The sequence below is a fragment of the Gambusia affinis genome, linkage group LG01, assembly GCF_019740435.1.
Source record: "Gambusia affinis linkage group LG01, SWU_Gaff_1.0, whole genome shotgun sequence".
NCBI lineage: Eukaryota > Metazoa > Chordata > Actinopteri > Cyprinodontiformes > Poeciliidae > Gambusia > Gambusia affinis.
The window spans coordinates 17593537-17614271 of NC_057868.1; the positions used below are offsets into that span (position 1 = coordinate 17593537).

Sequence of the window (20735 nt, forward strand, 5' to 3'; positions counted from 1 at the left end):
TTTGTCGTTTATGTCTGGCTCACCGATCATCTGCTCAGGGTTGTGAATGGTTGGCGGTGATGTTGTATGCTCAGAGTTGTTTCCATTATTGTTGTCTGTTAGAAATGGAAAAAAAGTTAAACACATTTATGAAACTAAAAATAACAAAACAAATGAAGCATAAGTGTAGCTGCATTCCATTAGATCATACTGTCATAAACTACTGAGCCAAACAGCTTCAACGGGTTTTTCTACTATTCCAGTAAATCTTGGAGGGCTGCTGGTCTGTTTACATGTCTCATTTAAAGCCGTATTGCAGAAGTTTAGATTTTCCGCTTTTTTCCAATTGGCTGGTAGTGTTCTTTATGTCTGTAGCTGTGAAAATGTCATAGTCTTTGCTTTAATTGTTAAAGGAGAAGAAGGAAGTCGGCTGTATTTTGTCAGTAAATAATTATCACTATCTACCTTTGTGCAGAGGAATGAGGAAGTTCAAAAGCAGTAATAAAAAGAGGAAGACAGTCTCTCACTAACATACAAGTGGAATCTCTCAGGGACTCAGCACCAGCTTTTGTGAGGTTAAAGTCTTATAATTGCCATGCTTTTTTCTTGCTGTGTTATTTTCAACATTTTGAAAACTATTGTTATCAACATTAACCCTTGAATGTCTTTTTGTTTCTGCTCAGGTTTTTCTAATATTGCAATGGCTACTGCAGTCTTCCCAAATCTGATGGATCCTCCACATTGTGTCGGCTCCCCAACTGAACTGAGAACTCAAGGTGGCTCAGAGAACAACCTGAAGTTTATTTGTGAGTTTAGGCCTGACGAAGGCATCAGTGTAGACAGCGATTATGAGTCTGTGACTGTCATCCTCCCTGCGCAGTGCACCATCAGCCAGTTGAGGCTACGCATCTACATGAAGGTACATTCACTGTTGTGGCTGATTTTTGAGACTTTTAATGAAATACTTTATTACTCGTACTTGTGGAATTTCTCAAACATCTAATTTTTGCTTTAACTTGAGTAAACATGACTTTAAATAGTGCCACTATTACTTGAGTATGGTTTTTGGCTACTTCCATCTGGTGTGTTATGAACAGTGCTGAAATGTCTGTATCTTTTCAGGCACAAGAACAAAACTGCCATCCTGATCCATTTGCATTATTGGATCCTGAGAAATACATCCTGTTGTATGCCAGAGGGGACGACTGGTATGAAGCCCATGATGACTGTCAGATCATCCGGACTTTAGATATTCCATGGTCACATGATGATTCTATGTGTCTAGTGGCGCACATAGTAGCAAAGCCTCTGGTGTCTGGTGATTCAGAACAAAGGAAAAGTCAACAGGAGTGTTTGACTTACTTGATTGGACATGACCTGGACAGTGAGGCGTCAGACAGACTTGGTGAACTTACACTCACCCGCAGGAAGCTGGCATCTCCACGAAGGCTGGAGCTGAGGAATCGGGATGAGTTTCTGTATGCCACAGAGCCCTGGGTTACCCAGGCACCCATCCCTAATGAGCTGGAAGAATGGCTAAACAGGAAGCTTTGTCTCACCCTGCACTACAAGAGCAAGATCAGCTTCAGCATACAGGTTAATTTGAAGGCAACTCCAGATGTTCTTCTTGAGGTTTTTAGAAGGGTTATGGCAGATCAACGGGTCGAATATAACACTTCTGAAGAGTTGGTTTTGAAGTTCTCAGGGAGGGAGGAGTTCTTGTCTGGTGAAAACAGTCTTTGTGATTTCCTCTGGGTTCGACAGTGTTTGAAAGCCAATCAGGATCTCCACCTTTCTGTTGTTCCTGTCTCACAACTTGCTGCAGACACTGTCACATTTGTAGACTGGCCACTTGTTGATGGTTTCAGTGGTCAGTTCAGCTCCCATGATGATCTGAGTCTCCTAGGCAAAGATCTGGATGACATCTTCATGATTTCTTTGTGGGACTGCAACAGAAAGTTCAGAGTGAAACTGCTCGGCTTTGATATTCCACAACTGCCAAACAAGCCCCCTCAGTCTGTCTATGTTGAAGCATCCATACTTTACGGCGGCAAAGTCCTCTGCTCAGTATCCTCCCTTCCCAAGATCTTTGGAGACGAAGTACTTTGGAATGAGTGGCTGGAATTTGACATTCTCCTTCGGGACCTCCCTCGTGGAGTCAAGCTGAGCTTTACCATTAATGCCTGTGCTGGCGACGTCTCTCCAACAACCAGGGACCCAAAGCCAGGATTCTCCAGAGACTCCAAGGTTTCAGTCAACAAGCATACAGACACGCAAAAAGGAAAGACAAAGATCCTTTACTTTGTCAACCTCCTTCTCATAGATCACCGGTGAGTTTTAGAACCTTTTTAGAACTTTAGTTAACTTTTAGAGTTAATTCAGTCTACTTTAGCATTATATTGTAGTATTACTCTTAGTAAATCTTTAGATTTTTCTGTATTTTGCATTAAAACGTTGTACAACGGTGACACCGGTGGTGGGATTTTGTCCTGCAGTCAGTGGGTTGCTGCTTTGATCCTGTCTCAGTCTGCCTCTGTGAAAACTCTTCACTCGCCGTGCCTGCTGGTGGTGGTCATTAGTCTTGGTGTAGCCTGAGTATGGCAGCCTTGCCTGTGTGACTTCTCTCTAGTATCTTGCCACCATCCGTGTTCTTCTCCTTGTCAGTTTGGACTTGCATGTTGCAACTCAATAACATCAAAACTGTTGCAGGTTTTGATAAAGACTCTGTAGGTATTAAAGTATGCAGTATTTTCCTAATAAAATGTCACTTCAGGGCATAACATTGTTGAATCACAGACTTGATTTCCTATGCAGAGCCTAATTAAATTAGCCCTACTGCAGCTTTTCAGTGCATTTGTTGGAAACCTCTTAAGATTTCACCTTCCTTATTATGATAAAGGTAGCAGGAAAAAAGTGTACTATCCATAGAGGTTCTAATTTAATGTGTAAATTGTAAATAACGAGAACTCTGAACACATTGTGCCTGTGAAACATTAGTCTGTACATTAGTCTGGGAAATGTGGGGCTACAATATCAAAACAATGGAGCAAGTGGGTCAACAGACTGGCATGTAGTGAATGAAGCTGAGCCCAACTGTAAACTGTGTAAAGAATCTTATTAAATCAACATATTTTAGAGACAGCATGAACTGTAAAAACAAAACAAAAAGAGGTTTCAGGATTATACTTTTGATCTCCTGCTCTAAAGCAATATTTTATCCTCTTAAGCCATTTACTTGTTTAACAAGTTAAACAAGTGACTTCTTTTCCCCATTTATGACAATGTTTCATTCATGGGGAAGACATGCATAAAATCAAATACAGAATATTAGAGAAGATTTTACATCTTTATATATTCAACAATGGTGGTGTTCTTACTTTGACCATTAAAAGACACAATGATAAATGTTACTTATCTAAGGAGGTATATAATCGGCTGTACATCTTGGACATCATCTCGCCCTAAAAACTGTCCCGATTCTTTCTGGTATGGATTTAACAAGGTTCCATAAACATCAATTTAATAGGAATACATACATAGTTGTGCACACCCATACATACGCTCGTATGCACACCCATACATGTACGCTATTCCTTTCAGGGTCGTGATGGGTGCTGGTCCCCCATCTCCAGTGGTCAATGGGTGAGAGGCGTCCAGGGTTTACCCGTCCAGGGTTTACCATGGACGGGTCACCAGTGTCATTTAAAAGGATGCAAAGATTATGTTCTTCACTATTTAATTCAAAGTGACATTATCCTGATCTGTTTACAGTAATAACATGACAAGAGGACATTTAAAAATATAAATGTATATAAACGCCCTTGGCAGTTACATATGTGCCCTCTGCCAAGAGCCGTTCCTGCTCATACATGTTTGAAGGAGTCAAGTCTTAAGCCAGGAGTCAAAATCAAGTCAGAAGTCTTTATTTTTATGATTTTACTCTGATCACAGTAGAGGCTGGAGTCGATTCCGTCTTTTACATTAAAAAGAATCAACTGAGCTGGTTTGGGTTTATGATCAGGCCTCTTGGCAAAAGCTTGTTCAGATTACAGGAGAACTCCAGGAAGACTGAGAAACTGGAGCCACTTTACATTCCTGTAAGACTGGAAACACATTAACACCACCCAGAATGAGCATGAGAATGTAGTTGGGGAGATGAAATTCTGAGTTTCAATGAGAATTTATAGTAAATGTTGTCTTTTTGTTGTTGTTGTCAAAACATACTTAAATGCATGTGAACAGCACAGTTTAAAAAATGCCAGTGAACTCTGATGAGATTGTTCATTCCTACAGGTCTGTCCTGAGTCAGGGTCCCTACACCCTGCACATGTGGTCCTATCCTGACTTGGAGGACGGAGCCATCACCTACCAAGCCGATAAGCTGTCCTCCGCTACAAACCCACATATAGATGAATCCATGGCCATCAGCTTCCTTCTAGACCGCTACAGCTTCCCTGTGGTCCTCCCAAACACCTTCAGCCACAATGATGAGTCTGACAGTCCAACCTCTGACCTGTTCCCTGACAAATCTACATCCTCAACCCAGTGCACTTCACCCGCCACTGATTCCCTTTCTCCACACGGAAAATTTCTTCTGCCTCCAAAGACTGACAAGGTAACTCTGAGGTCTCCATCACCCGTCTTTAACACCAAGAGGGATTACCTCAAGAGGTTTCGGGAGGAGAGTGTCCAGTATGGCTGCAACCTTCCCCACTTCTTGCGCAATATTAACTGGTTGGATCGCAGGGTGGTGGAGGACGTGCACTGGCTACTGGGAAACTGGGATCCTGGGGAACTGGATGTGCATGTGGCGCTAGAGCTGCTAAGTATGGATTTCCCAGATGAGATTGTCAGGAAACTAGCGGTAAAGAGACTGGAGAGTTTACCCAATGGTGATGTGCTCAAATATTTGCTACAGCTGGTGCAGGTATGTTTGTGAGCTTCATGTGAAAAATGCAGAGTTACACAGTAGTTCGCTCCCTTTTAGATTGGAATCTACTGAGTGACAACCAGGAAGTGACCAAAACCTTTCTGTATTTGCAGACCCTGAAGGTGGAGCCTTACCACGACAGTTTTCTTGCTCGTTATCTTATTCAAAGAGCTCTGCGGGTGAGTCGTGGGATTTTTTTGTTTCACTTGATATATCCAATGAAACTGTGCAACAGTTTGTTGATTTATTGCTGCTGCACCTTTGAATTGTTTTCTGTTTACTCAAAGAAATATTTTGTTAAAGTATTAAGTTTCAAGGATGAATACCGTGATGGGAAAAATAGATTTTGGCTTAATCTTGAGTTTTGGTCTGTGCTTCAACAGAAGCATTGTAACAGCTTGGTTCTGTGTTTAACCTCTCTACTGAGGATTTTCCACTATATTTTGTATCATTTTTCTACTAACAGCCAACCTTTTTTTATTATTTTTTTAAAAGATGGCTGCATTCACACCAGCCATGTGTCTGCTTTAATCAAACTCCAGTTTGTTTGCCTGGAAAGTCCGGCTCATTTTGGGAGGTGTGAATGTGCATGTGACTGCAGATGTAAACGGCAAGCGGACCTGAGACAGCTGCAAAAGCAGTAAACAAACTGCAGAACATTCTGGGCAAATATAACCAAACCAAACATGCCAGTGTAATGATAAAGGCAGAAATGGCTTGTGGTCTTTTACCAAAGCCAAAAGAGAAATTCTGCAACTGCCACAATCTGACGCCACTCCATTTTTGTTTACATGTCATGTAACATGTAAACACTTCTTCCGAGGTTTTCATGTTGTTTCCTTCAGTAGTTCTTGGCGCAGTGGGTTTTTACAAAGGGTTTAGATTATCTGACACAGTGCAGTGTGAAAGTGGACCACACAAGCAGAAAATGAAAAAAATGTTGCAATTTTGGTCCCCAATCAAACCGAGTCTCCTGGACTCTCAGATGTGAGAACACCTGATAGTGTTAGATGTTTTCTAAATGGACTCCCAATAAACTGGAATTTAGAAAACATGTGGAATAAGCCAGGTAGAATGTGAACCATTTTCTTTTTCATTCCTAAGCATGTCAGTGGCTGACCTTGGGGTAAATCTGAGAGCCACTTCAATAAAAATGAGCAGCTGTCTTAAATGTTCTGTCATTGTTAATATTCTTTCTCACAAGAAGAGAGAAAACTTATTCACTGTAGAATCTTTTTACATCATAGAACTTGAACGGCTTTGATGGCCTTACCAGACTAATGGACATAATTTCTTTTCTAAAGTCATGGGTTAGTAATTGCATTCTTGACATGTGTTAGAACGCTGCTGTTCCAGAGCAGCAAGCTGCTGAACGCGCTTCTATTCTTAGACGTGATCCTGCTGATATTCTACTTACCCTCTTGAACCTAATGAGACCCTTTGTTTTTACAAAAATCAAGATTTCGATTAGCTAATTTCACTGTATATTTTCCATTGATTTATTTAAGCTTTAGCTGTTGTGAGGTTTAAATGAGAAAAAGAAGCAGACAGCATCTGAACTATGCAGTTTTCTGGTTCAGCAGGTGAATTTATATTTATACCGTAAAATAATTACCACACTTTGTGAAAATGTTTAGGTTGTATGCATTCTCATTACAGTATAAATCATGATGTTGTCTTTTACATGGCAAAGATATACTAATGTACATAACATAACAGCGAATGTGGATTTCACAACGCTAAGAGTATTTTTGAACATTTGAAAGGTTAGAACTTTTTTCTTCCGTCTTGCTTTGCCTGCTGCAAGTTAATTAAATTAGGTACATTTATTCAAAAGATGTCAACTTTCGAGAGAGACGTTAATTAACACTAGATCATTGTTTTGTCAAAATAGAATTTCTGGGTATTCTGTGTGCTTTCTCAGAATGATGAAATAGATTATGACATGTAAACACCAGCTCAGGGAATCACATGGTGTTTCTAATGGAGGAAGCAGCGTTTACTCATTGAATGTTTTCTATGAGCATTTTCTTTTTAAATGAAAAAAGAATGAAAAGGAATAAACGAAACTCTGGACCTCACTGCAATCATTTGCAAAGTGAGAAATAATAAGTAACGGCGTCTTCAAGGGGCAGAAAATCAACTTTTTGGAGTTTTACTTTCTGTGACGTTATTCCTTTGTCAAAAACATACCTGCCTTGATTTCTTTCACACACGTTTGAGAAATATAAAAATTTTCCATGGCAACCATTCAGCTGCGCCGCCACCAGGGTAGCCATAGCACTAGTCTTTGAGGCATAGCTCCTCCTCTGAGCTGCAGCTCCAAACTCCTCATATGAGCCATTTCTCAGTGCAACGCTGGTAAAAACGTTCTTAAAGGATTAGTAGAGGAGTGATGCTGTGATGACTTCTAGTTGGCTGCTGCAGAGAGTTAAAAAAGGCAGAGGTTTATGGTTATGGTTTATGAAGATGTTACTAAAACGTTGGCATAAAAGCATAGAAAATCCTCATGGGACATTGTCAGGAATAACAAAAGCATATTTCAGCCTCCACCCCATCAATACATCAATGTTGAAAATGTTTGCCATACACAACTGTTTCTCTGAGGATCTTACTTTTTTCTTTCTCTCCAGAGCAAGAGAATCGGCCACTTCTTCTTCTGGTACGTGCGCAGTGAGGTCGCAGGGTGCCCATACTTCCGCCAACGCATGGCAGTGATTCTGGAGGCCTACCTGCTGGGCTGCGGTCAGGCCATGATCCACAGCTTCACCCAGCAGGTGCAGGCGGTGGAGGCCCTGCAGGAAGTCGCGATGATTGTCAAGAGATTATACCCGGACAAAACAGATCTTCCTTCCTCAGGTTGGAGATCCAATTAAGTCAATATGTCTTGTGGTGTCTGAAAGCTTTTATGTGTCCTTAGTGTCCCATGTGGACAATAAGGACGCTGTTACTTATTCAAAGACATCTGAGGGTAGTTGGTTGTTCTATTAAGAGGCGTTGGAGACAACAGTTAAGACTGACAACCTGTCCAGCAAGGACCAGCAGGTAGACACAATAGATGGATAGAATAATTTGTCATCTACTTGACAATTACACACTGCATTATGTGTGTTGATCCCATAAAATAGCAATAATATTTTATGGGATATAAAAGTCAAGGTTTTATATTGGAAGTAAAACAGTGAATGATAAAAATGGCACCTTGGTCAGTCTAGTGTCAGAGTTAATGCTGCGCTCTTAGAAAAGAGTTTGTGAGGACAGCCTTTCATCCAGACGTCTATAGAAAGAAAAAGGGGATAATATAAAATGATTATAGGTTCTATTTAATGATCTGAAAGTCGGATTTAATAGAAGTGAAGTTAAGCAAAAGCCCTTTTCAGTTTCTTACTGAAGACAATGACCTGCTAACAGAATGTGAAGCTGCAATCATCGTGTCCTAAAAGACATTTAAATGGTTACTAATGGAGACAGTCAAGACGGAACAACCTGAGGATGGATTGATGGACTTCGGATCCATCAGGAAGCCAAAACAACCGTTGGAGATACAAAGCCAAGTCAAAAGTACATTGTCAAGCACACATAGTAGTGGAACAGAGAAATGCAATTCAAGAGAAGAACCAAGCCCTGGAGGAAGAGCCAGCTCTGCCACGACCTGGACCAATAACACATGCTGATTTCTGCAGCTAATTGGGCGATGGTTGCCAAGAGAAAGAGCCATAACCTCCATAACCTATATGGCCAATTGGATACACCAGTGAGAGAACCAACTTTTACTGTTGTGTCACCCAGTACATTGGGCACACTAGGCAAATCAAGTGGGGAAGGAGAGAGGTCCTGTGAGAACCACCAGCAATCCGACACCATCAGCATTTCCCACCTTCCCATTCCTAGCACCAACCCTCAGATCTGTGACAAAACTACTGACAGCTGAAATGTAACTGGCCATTCTTAAAGCAAAGAACAAAACACAAATGCTTGACACCAATTTCGTTGAATTTTGAAGAAAGTGGGGGCCGACTTCAATGATAACCTTCTTTCTTTTTTTACACTTGAGGTTATGCTTCATTTTAGAACGTGGAACAGAACAGAACCTTTTTGTGAACTTCTGATATGCAATATAATTTTTATCTTGACTTTTGTCTAATCTCAAAATGTCTCTCTGTGTAAACTTAACAAAATCCCACTTCCACACAGTCGGACCAGGCTCATCTGTTAAGAGGAAACCCTCTTCACACCTGCTGTTCTCCTGACACTTAGCAAAAGTAGAGATTTTCACACCACAGATTTGCCAAACACAGTCAGCATGTGTCGTATGCAAACAGGCTGATGAATGTTTCAACATTAAGGGTTTTTTTCTTAAATTAATCTGTGTCGTTGCTTTTTCTCAGCTCCACTCAAGCTGCAGGAGCTCCTCAGAAGCAGTGATCTGCCAAACGAATTCCTCTTGCCCTTTGACCCCCGCATCAAAGTGGGAACGATTCTGGTAGGTCTTGTTACAGTGGGTTTCTTTGTGTTAGAAAATGAGGTGCGCATGGCTCACATGGCATGCTGAGTAAACAATTTTTAGTCTTGTGGTTTTATTTTTTGACTTTACCAAAAGATGTTTAGACTTTTACATAATAATCAGTCTTAACAGCCTAGTTTTACCCAGGACATGTGGCCAATATCAGGTCTGAATTGTGTGAAAGTAACTGAACTTGCTCCTCTGGGACAAATCTGAATTGAATTGAAACTTTTCCATTTTGGACCTTTTGAACAATAATCAATTCAGGGAACCGAATAGAAGATGGCAAGATCTACACTGATACAAATAAACAAGGAAATATTTAAAATATAAACACAATAAATCAAAAGCCAAACATTGTATTGGATTGTATTAAAGCATTGAGAGTTTGGGTCTTCTACCAGATCATGGTGAAGTGGTGACTCGTGTGACATTCTGCTGAAATTAGCTCTAAAAATCTTTTCCAAATTGTGCAAATCCAGAATTCTTCTCTTCATTTCTCCACTGGGCTCCTTGGATATTTCTGATAATCTGAGTTTTAGTCAGTCCTTAATATTCAGGCAAACCTTTATTAAAGGATGTAAAGACCAAAAAAGAGAACAAGTGAAGCCAAACAACAAATAATTTGCTTAGTTGAGGAATCAACATTTAAAAATTTCAAATCATCCTCTGGAGAAGATCAGTAAGGATGTATGGGTTAAGAACTGGGCTGGTCCAGGCATCTTACAGGGGCTGAAATGAAGCAGATACTAAACTGGAGCCCAAAGAAAAAAAAAACTAATGGGACTTTTTCTGAATCCTTCTGCTGCAGCTGGACAAATGCAAAGTGATGGCCTCAAAGAAGAAGCCTCTGTGGTTGGAGTTCTCACCAATGCCATCGCCCACCTCCAGCACACCCGTCGGGATTATCTTCAAAGAGGGAGACGACCTCCGACAGGACATGCTGGTCATCCAGGTCACACAGATCATCTGCTACTTTAATTTTCTTGAAGAATATTGTTCTACATTTGAATGGATTATCGTGGATTTGTTTGCTTTCGTGTTTAGACCTTGGTGGTAATGGAGTCCATCTGGCAGGAACAATCTCTGGACCTTAACCTGATTCCATATGGATGCATCTCCACAGGACAAAACATTGGTGTGTTTCTTTATGCTTAGACAATTCTGTTTTGAAGGAATGCTTTCTGTTACTCTGTGAGGCACACAGGAATGCTGAAAGCTTACTTATGAAGAGAGAACTCATGGTCAGAACGGGATGAAAAACACCTAACAAACTAGTCCGTCAAGTTATGTCCATTCAAAGGCAACTTCCTTTTTCAAGGTTTCCAGATGAAAGGGAATTTTTACTTTTAAATTCAATATTTATTTGACACAAATTGATTTTTTTCAAAGGGTTTCTAAATCATCTCTTTCCAAAGGAATGATTGAAATAGTGAGGAACGCAGCGACCATTGCTGCGGTGCAGAGAAGCCACGGCGGAACGACTGGGGCCTTCAGAAACGATGCTCTGTTTGAGTGGCTCAAGTCCAAGTGTCCACTCCAGGAAATAGTGAGTGAAACAGAAGCAGAAGTACCTTTCACTACAGATTTGAAAGCATAGTGAAACCTTTGGTTGTTGATAAAAATCAAAACATTTCCTACTAAGTAAAACCAGGCTTAGGTTTAAATTGATTAAAACAGTGCAAAATTAGAAAACTAAGCCTTGACAGTGTCCGGTAGACTCAGACACACTTTTACAGGTTTTTATTTGTAAAATAAAATAAGTCTAACTCCTTGCATTATTTGCCTTCTAATTAATACCAATGATCTTCTTTGTGTAGGTCTGTTACATAAAAATATAATGAAATGCACAGAACAGAGAAATTTCAAGGGATGTGAATTCTTTTGCAAGGTTCATTTTTGAGTCTTTATAACTATTAAGTGGAGATCCATGGATGAAATCTTCAACAACAACAAAATACATTTTGTCAATTTCAAGCAATTTCAAGTCAGTCAATTATTGTGCTTAATAATATTTATTATATAAAATGTGTCCTTTTGGTCCGTCTATGCAATCCAACCCAACAGGCCTTTCCAAATCATCAACTTTATGGTCCTCCATCCTCTTTCCAGCTGAAATGATGTTTCTTATAGTCCATTTGGAAGACCCATTTCTGTCCACTATTTGTCATTTTCTCCTTAGTATCTGAACTTAATTTTATCATCCAATTAATTTATGAATGGCTTCTTTTTTAACATGACCTTGGAATCCATGAGAGCCAGCTGAGCTTTAGAATACTGAATAATGGCAGAGATGCCAGGGATGCTCTGGAGCCACAAGTGGCTCTTCAACATAAATTTAATAAGAATTGCTTATTGATGGGGTTTTTTCCCCCTGTAATGCATCAATTTTCCATGACGTAATAACACTAAAAAAGCAGCGACATTGTTTCAGATCTATTTTGTCATTATGTTTTTCTCTCATTTTCCATAAATTGAAACATCTCACAGAAAGAACCTTTTTGTTTTCTGCAAATGATTTTTTTTCCTTTGCTTTTAAACTTAAAAACTGAAACATAACTGGGTTAGTAGATACTTATCAAAAAATATAAAGTTGTCTTTTAAAAAATAAATAAATTAAGAAAAGGGTCAAGTAACACTGGTGCCTCTAAACCAATCATACTTTGCTAGACTAAAGGCAAAAATGGCTCCTAGGATTTCATAGTTTGCTGGTGACAGCACTAGAGGATTAGATTCTGCAGATACCTATTTAGTTTAATTTAATCCCTAAAGAATCATCATATAGAAACTGAATTTGTTACCAGGGAAGAATTGAAGAAGATTAGAAGACGTGCTGCTTCATCTGCTCTCAGACTGCTGTTGTTTGTGTGACTGCAGCACTATAAGACGGTGGAGAGGTTTGTGAAGTCCTGTGCAGGATACTGCGTGGCCACCTACGTCCTGGGAATAGGAGACAGACACAACGACAACATCATGATCACAGACCAAGGTAAGCAGCAAGTTCTGTTGGATGTGTGTGCAATAATAAAATAAATTAAAAAAACAAAACACATTTTTTTAAATAAATGTTTATTTAAAATAATTTTGAAAAAGCGATAGAGTAAAAAAAACACTTAGGAGGAATGAAGCTCTGTGATGGATGAAACCAGACTGATTTTTCTTTCTCCTTCCTCCTCACAGGAAACTTGTTCCACATCGACTTCGGTCACATCCTGGGTAACAGGAAGCACTTCCTTGGCGTGAACAGGGAGCGGGCACCGTTTGTCCTCACACCCGACTTCTTATATGTGATGGGCAGGGTCAAAGGTCGAAACAGCCTCTATTTGCAGCGGTTCAGGGTAGGAAGATCTCACTCTGTGTCTGATTGTGGGCTTAAGATGTTTGAATTTAAAGCAGTGAGAAGTGGAGTCATCCTTTACTTCCTTTTGTGTAGCAATTATAAAGATTTGCTTTTGTTTCTTCATTTAAATTTTGTTCAATACAATTCACTTCTATTTGAAATATGAAAAAGATTGAAATGTGCCAATTCATAGTTTTTTATTCATCTCATTAAAATAATTGAATAATTTATTTCAATTATACTACCCATGAATTCAATTTTCATGTGCACATATCTGCAAATTAATGATTAGGGCTGAAACAATTAATCGGGTTAGTCAGGATTAATCAATTATTAAAATAATTGTTAATTAATTTAATAATTAATTGCTAACTAGAGTATCCCGACTTAACAAATGGCCCATTGTTGAAACAACATATTTAGAGAAGTAATTAACCTAAAATTGTACAAAAAAATTAGACATTTTGTTCTTAAGACAAAAAAAAAAAACCACTTTGTAAACAACAAATGACAGTTTTAGGTTCCCCTGGTTCAAATTCTTTCAAATAAATCAAATTTCCCAATAAGCACTTGTTGCTATTCGAAGATTAATCCGTTAAAACAATAGACACCAGCCATACATTGTGTTGATGTTAACAGCTTTTCAAGTGTTGATGTTAGAAGTATTTTTAATACAGATGTCTCCTTTGCTATAAATAATCAAGCGTTTACTACAGAAATGCTGTGTTGCTGCGATTCAGGCAATAAAATGTTTATTTTCTGATTTTAAAAATTGATTTTCATTACTTCTTACTAGCATTTTCATAAATTTCTAATATTGAGTAAAATAACTTTAAGTAGTTGCACAAACAATTTGGTGTAGGTGTCCATTTTTTGTCCGGTTACGTCAACTGTTAGAATAACAGATTACTAAAATAATCCGTCAGTTGCATATGATAGATGACTATTAGTTAATTGTGCCCTCCACATGTTTTCCCATATATATATATTGTTGTATCAGGACACCTGCACCCAGGCCTACCTCTTACTGCGCTCCCACTCCCGTCTGCTGGTCACGCTGTTCTCCCTCATGCTGCTCACCGGCATCCCGGAGCTGAGTGCCGCCGAGGACATGCGCTACCTGCGGGAGGCGCTGCAGGAGGACCAAACTGAGGCTGGGGCCAAGGAGCATTTCCTCCAGCGGATCGCGGAGTGTGAACACCTGGGCTGGACCGTGCAGGCCAACTGGTGGATCCACATGGTGGCAGGCATCAAGTAGAAAGTGCAGGAAGTGGGGAAGCGAAATGTCTGATTTGTATTTAGGCTTTGAGAAATTGATGTTGTGATTAACGTCTAGTCTGACTGCTCTGAATCACGCCTGGCTTGTCAGGCTATGAGACGCATTTCTTTCTTTCGTCATCTTTTTGTAATTCAGTCAAGTTGACTCTTTTTTTTTTTGCATGTGGATGTACACAGCACTCTATTTCTTGTTGGGGGCGTGGCTTCTGATATTTTCATAAAGTGTGTATTGGACCAAGTGGTGACAGTGTCGTGTCACCAAATCACTTTTCTTCAGATGGAAATATCATTTTTGCCAAGAGAGTTGAAATAACTATGCTTTGAGCAAAGAGCTGTGAGAAAGCTGAATTTGGAGACATCTGCAGTTAGTAAATGTCACATATGGAATAGCATACATAAAGAGTGGGAAATAACTAATACAATATACTATCTAACTATATATCTAGCCTCTCATGGAAATCAAGCCATTTTTTGTATTAAAAATATCACACTTATTTTGAACACTTTGAATAAATCATTTTTCAGTTCTTTTCTTCGATGTTTGGCTGACTTATTTCGTTCTTTCTTTAGCCTTTTCACATATTGTATTTCATATATATTGTTTAAATACAAAGGTTTATTTTATGATTTCTTTAGGGGGGGTGGAGGAGGACAATTCAAGACTTTTCCAAGTTTGGGAGGAGTGGGGGTCCCGGACCCCCCGCCCCTCGGTCACCCCCGAAATTTCCCCCCCATTGGTGTCAGCATTCAGTGACACAGTATCAACTTCATATCAATACAGTTTGGAATGTGTCGAAACGCTTCCTGACGCCTCATTTACCAATCACCACTTTAAGGAGTCCATAACAGATAAGTATATGTCATCCAAAAACTCGAGGAGACACAGATCGCACAAACGCAGGGGGCTTGATGGCAAACACTCAGGCCCCTCTGGCTCTCAGGCGGATCAGGCTGACAGATACCAGCTGCCTCTGATAGCGCAGCCAGTCCACCCTCCAGTGGATCAGCTGCTGCCTGGCTCCCTCTGGTGGACAAGTGTGGAAATTGAGAACCCAACACAGAGCCCACAACCCAGCCTCCCAACAAATACTAATTCAAGATATTAGTAATGTAACTCTGATTAATCAGATGGTTAATTTAAGATATCTTAAGTAAAAAACCTGCCAAACTAAATTTATCTCTAATTTGATTTGCAGATGTCATAAAAGGATTTTTGACTATGTAAGATAATTTTAGTTATGTAGCACAGAAATTAAAAGGGAAATACAAACAAAATAACAAACCAAAGAAAAAGCAAGAGAAGAAAAAGTTAGAATTCTAGATATTCATATTTAATATCTAGAATTAAAAATGGATGTAAAAGTTGTGAAATACATTCGATATCTTGAATTATGGTGTCACTGAAGATATCTTTTATTACAATAACTAGTCAAAACTAAGAACGAGATATCTTCAATTTACTTTACCATGACCAGTCAATTTAATTGTAGATATCTGAGATATGTGCTTCAGACAGTAATTCATTTTAGATATCTTGAACTGAAGGCTCCATACAATTCAATTGTAAATCTGACAGTCAGAATTTAATCAGAGATATTTCAAATACTGTATGTATTTTGTCTAGTCAAAAAATATAATAGAGATATCTTAATTCACTGACACGTCTAGTCAAAAAACAATTTCAGATATCTGCGGTAAAACCCAATTTGTGTTAAATCGGCCTGTCATATATTCACGTCTACACGCCTTGGAGCAGGCCGCGTGAGGCGAATCTGAAAGCTGATTGGTTCTATGAACTGTTCCGCCGCTGTCGCTTGCTGAACGGAGGCCTGCCGAAGGAAGGCCGGCCGGACGGAGGCCTGCTGAAGGCCCTGGGCAGATTAGACGGCCCTGGCAACGAGCAGAGACTAAAATCTAATTGAAGAAAACAAAACATCGATAATCCACACAGATATGTACGGGAAGCAGTGGGGCCAAAAGAAACATTACAAAAAAAGAGAGTAGACTACTTGAAGTAAACGAAGAACATTTAACTGAACAAACATTATTGTTTAGATTGTAGATATTTGTTAAGGATGCTGACAGTGTTTGTACCTACAGAGAAAGCCTTGCAGGCTTCCATCCTTCAAATGACTGATTGAATCAATCATTTGAATTTATCTCTTAGACCACAACTATTATTATTATTATTATTATTATTATTATTATTATTATTATTATTATTATTATTATTATTATTATTATTATTATTATTATTATTATTATTATTATTATTATTATTATTACTATTATTATTGTTATTATTATTATTATCACAATTCTGATTACAGTTCATAGCATGGGAAGGTCTTTCAGGAGAACAAAAAGAACATTTCAGTGAGTGTGAATTAGAGGTTTTAGTGTCTGAGTTGGAGGTGAAAAGAAAGACGCTGTTTGGCATCTCTGTAATTATTTTAAAAATAACTGGCAAAAGCTAAATTTATGGGCATTATTTAGGCATTTTCACTTTTATTTTCAACAAAAGCATACTTAAAGCACACATTGCATTGGAACCTCCTGTCAGGTTCCATGTTTTTCTGTATGTTTATTTCAAGTTTCCTGTGTGTCTGAGTCTCCGTGTTGTCCTGTCTCACCTTGATTAGTTCCCAGGTTTCTCGTTCCCTGATTACCCTCTGTGCATTTAGTGTCACCTGTGTCTCTGTGTCTTTGTCGGGTCCTACGTCTGTGTACGTCGAGTCACGTCTTGTTACGTCTCTTGTCCTTCGTGTATCCAGTGCTACCGGTGCTGAGCCCTGGATTTTGCTCTGCCGTGCTGCCTGTTTTTTTTTTGGATTGCTTTTGGACATTTTCGCCAATAAACATTTTTCATTTGCACTTTCATCTGGGTCTAGCGTCTGCCTCACTACCTCAGATACCGCACTTCATGACACCTCCCAAGAGTTCTAATGCAAACATATTTTAATTAGTTCCATTAAACAGAACATACCACATTTATTTTTTTACATACATAAATCTTTACATCTGCTAGTAAAATCACCAAGACAAAGTTAAGAGGTTTGCACTTGCACAACAATTATGAGTTTAGACACCCATCATCTATTATTCTTTTTCAGATAAATTAAGACAGTTTTGTCACAACTGCAGATTCTTGGCATGACTGTAAACAGGATCTTCAGTCAGATTTTATCACAGTTTTACGTTCATGGTTTGCATAAAGCAACATCACTTGCAATTTACTGAAGTGCTCAAACAGTGTCAAACCAAACACACAGGTTTCTCAAAGTCTTTACATTTATCTCAGGAATAAAATATTTCAACACTAACACATCTTTAAAATACTGCTGTGAAAATACACGTTTTTCTATTTTAGCTGCTTCTTTTTAACTGCTACACAAAAATACCATTTTTGTTTACTCAATCCAGACTTCACTGAACCTCGGAGAAAGAAATAAGAAATCATCACATTAAAATGACTCATTATCATGATTGGATTCAGAGTTGTGCCTGAAAAAAGAACACCTTCACGAGCAGATAACACTTTCAGAAGAACATTTAACACGACGGTTCTGTTTTTTTACATGATGAACTTGAATGGAGCTCTTCCTGTTATTTCAGAGACTAACAGAAACAAACTCAGAAACTTTTCACCAAACTAAATCTGGCAACTTCTGTGTCTTTGTGCATGTTTGAGTGTCTGTGTCCATATCTGGTTCAGAATGCTGTGATTACATTTCTGTCTCTGTGGGGACTTCACATTGATAATGTAATGCATTTTCCTTACTTTAACCTGGACTATATCCAAAGTGCAAAACATTTCCATCTCTGCTTTGCAGTTCTTCTAATAAGATCATAAAATTAGCACCGTGCTTTTTTCTGGTTGCATAAACTATAGGGTAACGTAGAGCTGCTACATTTCTCTCTTGCTCGTGATAAACACAAGTTTAGTTACTTTGACATATTTAAGGTTGCATAGAAGACAGATGGCCACTGGGTAGAACATAAGACAACCTCCACTACTGTAAGGTTGTTTTAAAACTCCACTTTGCAAGCGACGCCCAGCGTGCCAGTTAAACAGTTAATGCAGGTTCTACTTGAGGACTGATTAACCAGCTAATTTCAGCTCTGCTCCTAGAGAGTGGTTCCTGGTTAATCGGAGCTGAGGCACAGCGGTGAGGCTCAGCAGACATCAATGATGAAATTATATGCTGCAATATATAAAATCTATATTCAATGTACTAGTGTGCAACACTTACAATTTGTAAGGCTAATCATGTGAATTAAGAGGTGAGTTAGTGGATATGCATTCTGGCCTCTCATTGTCATTGTTACATAAATTACGTGTAAATTATTGTACTTTTGTATAATTTGATAGACAATGAAATATTTGAATGAGAAATTTATCAAATAAAATATTATTGTATTGTTAACATGCATAATTACAAATGTGCTATATTGAATTATTTCAATAAAGTGACATTCACGGCATCTGCTTGATCAAGATGTTTGGTTTGAATAGCCAACCAATATTAAATAACATTCGGGACGACGGTGGCCGAGGAGGTAGAAGATCATCCTGTGATTAGTGAGTTGCCGGTTCTAGCCGCCGCTCCGTCCGTCTCTGTCGCTGTAGCTTCTCCTTGGTGGTCGAAAGGGTTTCTGACCCCTGTGTGTAGCAGCCTCGCTTCATTTTAAAGCGTTTGAGTGTCCAGAGATGAGCGAGATGAGTCAGTTGTCATTAACTGATATTAAATGAGTTAAGCATTATTTGATTGTGCGTTTCATAATTTATGCATATAATTAAATATATTAATTAAATAAAGATAAATTTTTATTTAATGTATCTGTCGTAGATTAAAATAAATAATCTGTTTTTCCTTAATTTGTGCCACTTTTGACTTGCAAATAGATTTGAACCCATCAGTGATTAAAGCCTGGTAATGTACACTGTATTGGTCTCTTGCTTGTCTAACTCCCGTCAGGAAGGTTGGGATGCACAATGTTCCTCAGCCGTATCATCTCACGCGGCCGATCCTCGTTGCCTCTGTTCTCCACGCGCCAGCGGAGCAGCTTGACCAGCGCCTTCCTGAGCTCCACGCTCCGCAGTCCGTACATCAGAGGGTTGATGCAGGGTGGAACCAGCAGCATGACCAGCAGGGACACGTGGAACCCCGCCGCGGTCGCTGAGGGGCCGGCAAGACAGTCCTCCCGAGACCCGGCAGACATCTCGATGACACCAGTTAACTCCAGCGCGTCCGACGTAACCTTGATGAGCAGCGGCAGCAGCTGCAGGAACAGCATCCCGCAGAAGAAGAGGACTGTCCTTCGCGCCTCGGCGTTGCTCTCGTTGAACGGCACAACAGCGTTGCGATACATGCTGAAGTATGAGAAGGCGTGTACCAGCAGGCAGAGTAGCAGCGTGAGGGAACCGGCAACTTTTCGGAATATAGCAAGAGCGCGCGGGGAACCCACGTGCTGCTCAATGATGTCCGGTTCGCATAGCAGCCCCACGGTGAAGTCTGGGATGTTCTCCTGCTTTCCTTTACTCAGCACCAGACTCAAGCTGACGACGCCGATGGCAGCAGAGTACAACCAGATGAGAACGAGGACTTTGCTCACGCGCTCCCGGGTGACCGTCACCGTGTACTGGAGGGCGTAGCACACGAACAGGTAGCGCTCCAGGGCCATGCAGGTGGTGGTGGTGAGGCTGGAGAAGATGGTGGCTTCGCTGACGACGTGCTGAAAGTAGCAATAAATGTTGAACGCCATGGTCTGGCGCCGCGCGAGCGAGTTGATGATCGCGGGAGCGAAGGTGACGGTCTGGAGCAAGTCGCTGAAGATCAGACTTTTGGAGAGGATGAACCGCGGTAGATAGGAGAAATCCTCCGACTGCTCTATGGTGTACAAAGTGAACAGGTTGGCCAGTAAAGAGAAAAGAGTCAGAAAAGCAAAAACGCAAATGAGCGCGGGGACCGCCAGTCCGTGAGGAATGATGGAATGGAAAAGGTCTCCCGCTGTGCGCCAGTCTGTTACGTTGGAGTGGCACTTGGAACTGATGTCTCCTGCCTGTGATATCAGCGTCTCAGAAACGTTTTCCATTTTCATCAAGGTAAACTCTCAAAGAACAGCTGTGTCCGTTAGTAAGGCTCTGTTTGCTCTACTCTGCATCCATCCAAACAGTTTTATACTCTGATCCAGTTCCGGCGGAATGGGTGGGCATTGGGGGGCGTTACCTGGCCAGAGTCAGCCCCCCTGGCCATAAAAATGGCCACTGGGTTAAAGAAAAAAAGTACTTTTTTTTTTTTTTCTTTTTTACCTCAGCGTGTCTAGCTGGTGATTGCAGTTTTCTGGTCGATCGTCGATTACAGATCTTTAAAAAGCCTGATCTGCTGATTTTGATTCTAACTGATACCAATTTTTTTTTTGTCTGAATTGTTGTAAATATAGCAAAAAAAGTCACTGAGTTGGCAACATTAGGGTCACTATTGTTAATGTGCAGATATGACCTAGTCAACCAAAACTCTCACTGTAAAGCAGAAGAGGGCAGTGGCTGATTTTTAAACCTTTGCTGAGGAAGATAAGATAAGATACTTACATGGCAGTTTGCATGTACCGGCGGATCACGATTCCCCAAAATTAAGCAAATTGGTGCTCATAAATCGACTGGACAATAAATGTTTCCTATATTATACATGCATATAGGATAT

The 20735-nt window shown here is 39.9% G+C and overlaps 2 protein-coding genes across 3 annotated transcripts; one reads left to right on the forward strand and one right to left on the reverse strand.

The window, feature by feature from the left end:
• Positions 1-466: 466 nt before the first annotated feature.
• On the forward strand, positions 467-14567 carry si:rp71-17i16.5 (phosphatidylinositol 4,5-bisphosphate 3-kinase catalytic subunit gamma isoform). Of its 2 annotated transcripts, none has more exons than XM_044121288.1 (13): positions 467-554; positions 663-898; positions 1102-2309; positions 4273-4906; positions 5023-5088; positions 7543-7768; positions 9298-9392; positions 10225-10368; positions 10461-10551; positions 10832-10962; positions 12291-12402; positions 12594-12751; positions 13754-14567. In XM_044121288.1, exons 2-13 carry the CDS (start codon positions 680-682, stop codon positions 14009-14011), a joined length of 3342 nt encoding a protein of 1113 aa, XP_043977223.1. In that variant the 5' UTR covers positions 467-554; positions 663-679; the 3' UTR covers positions 14012-14567. The 2 variants fall into 2 exon arrangements, with proteins under 2 accessions (XP_043977223.1, XP_043977232.1); XM_044121297.1 differs by having other exon boundaries at positions 484-549.
• A 4429-nt stretch (positions 14568-18996) lies between these two features.
• Positions 18997-20127, reverse strand: LOC122840454 (olfactory receptor 14A16-like). Its single transcript, XM_044132903.1, has one exon. The coding sequence runs from the start codon at positions 20125-20127 to the stop codon at positions 18997-18999; it is 1131 nt and encodes a 376-aa protein (XP_043988838.1).
• Positions 20128-20735: the final 608 nt, after the last annotated feature.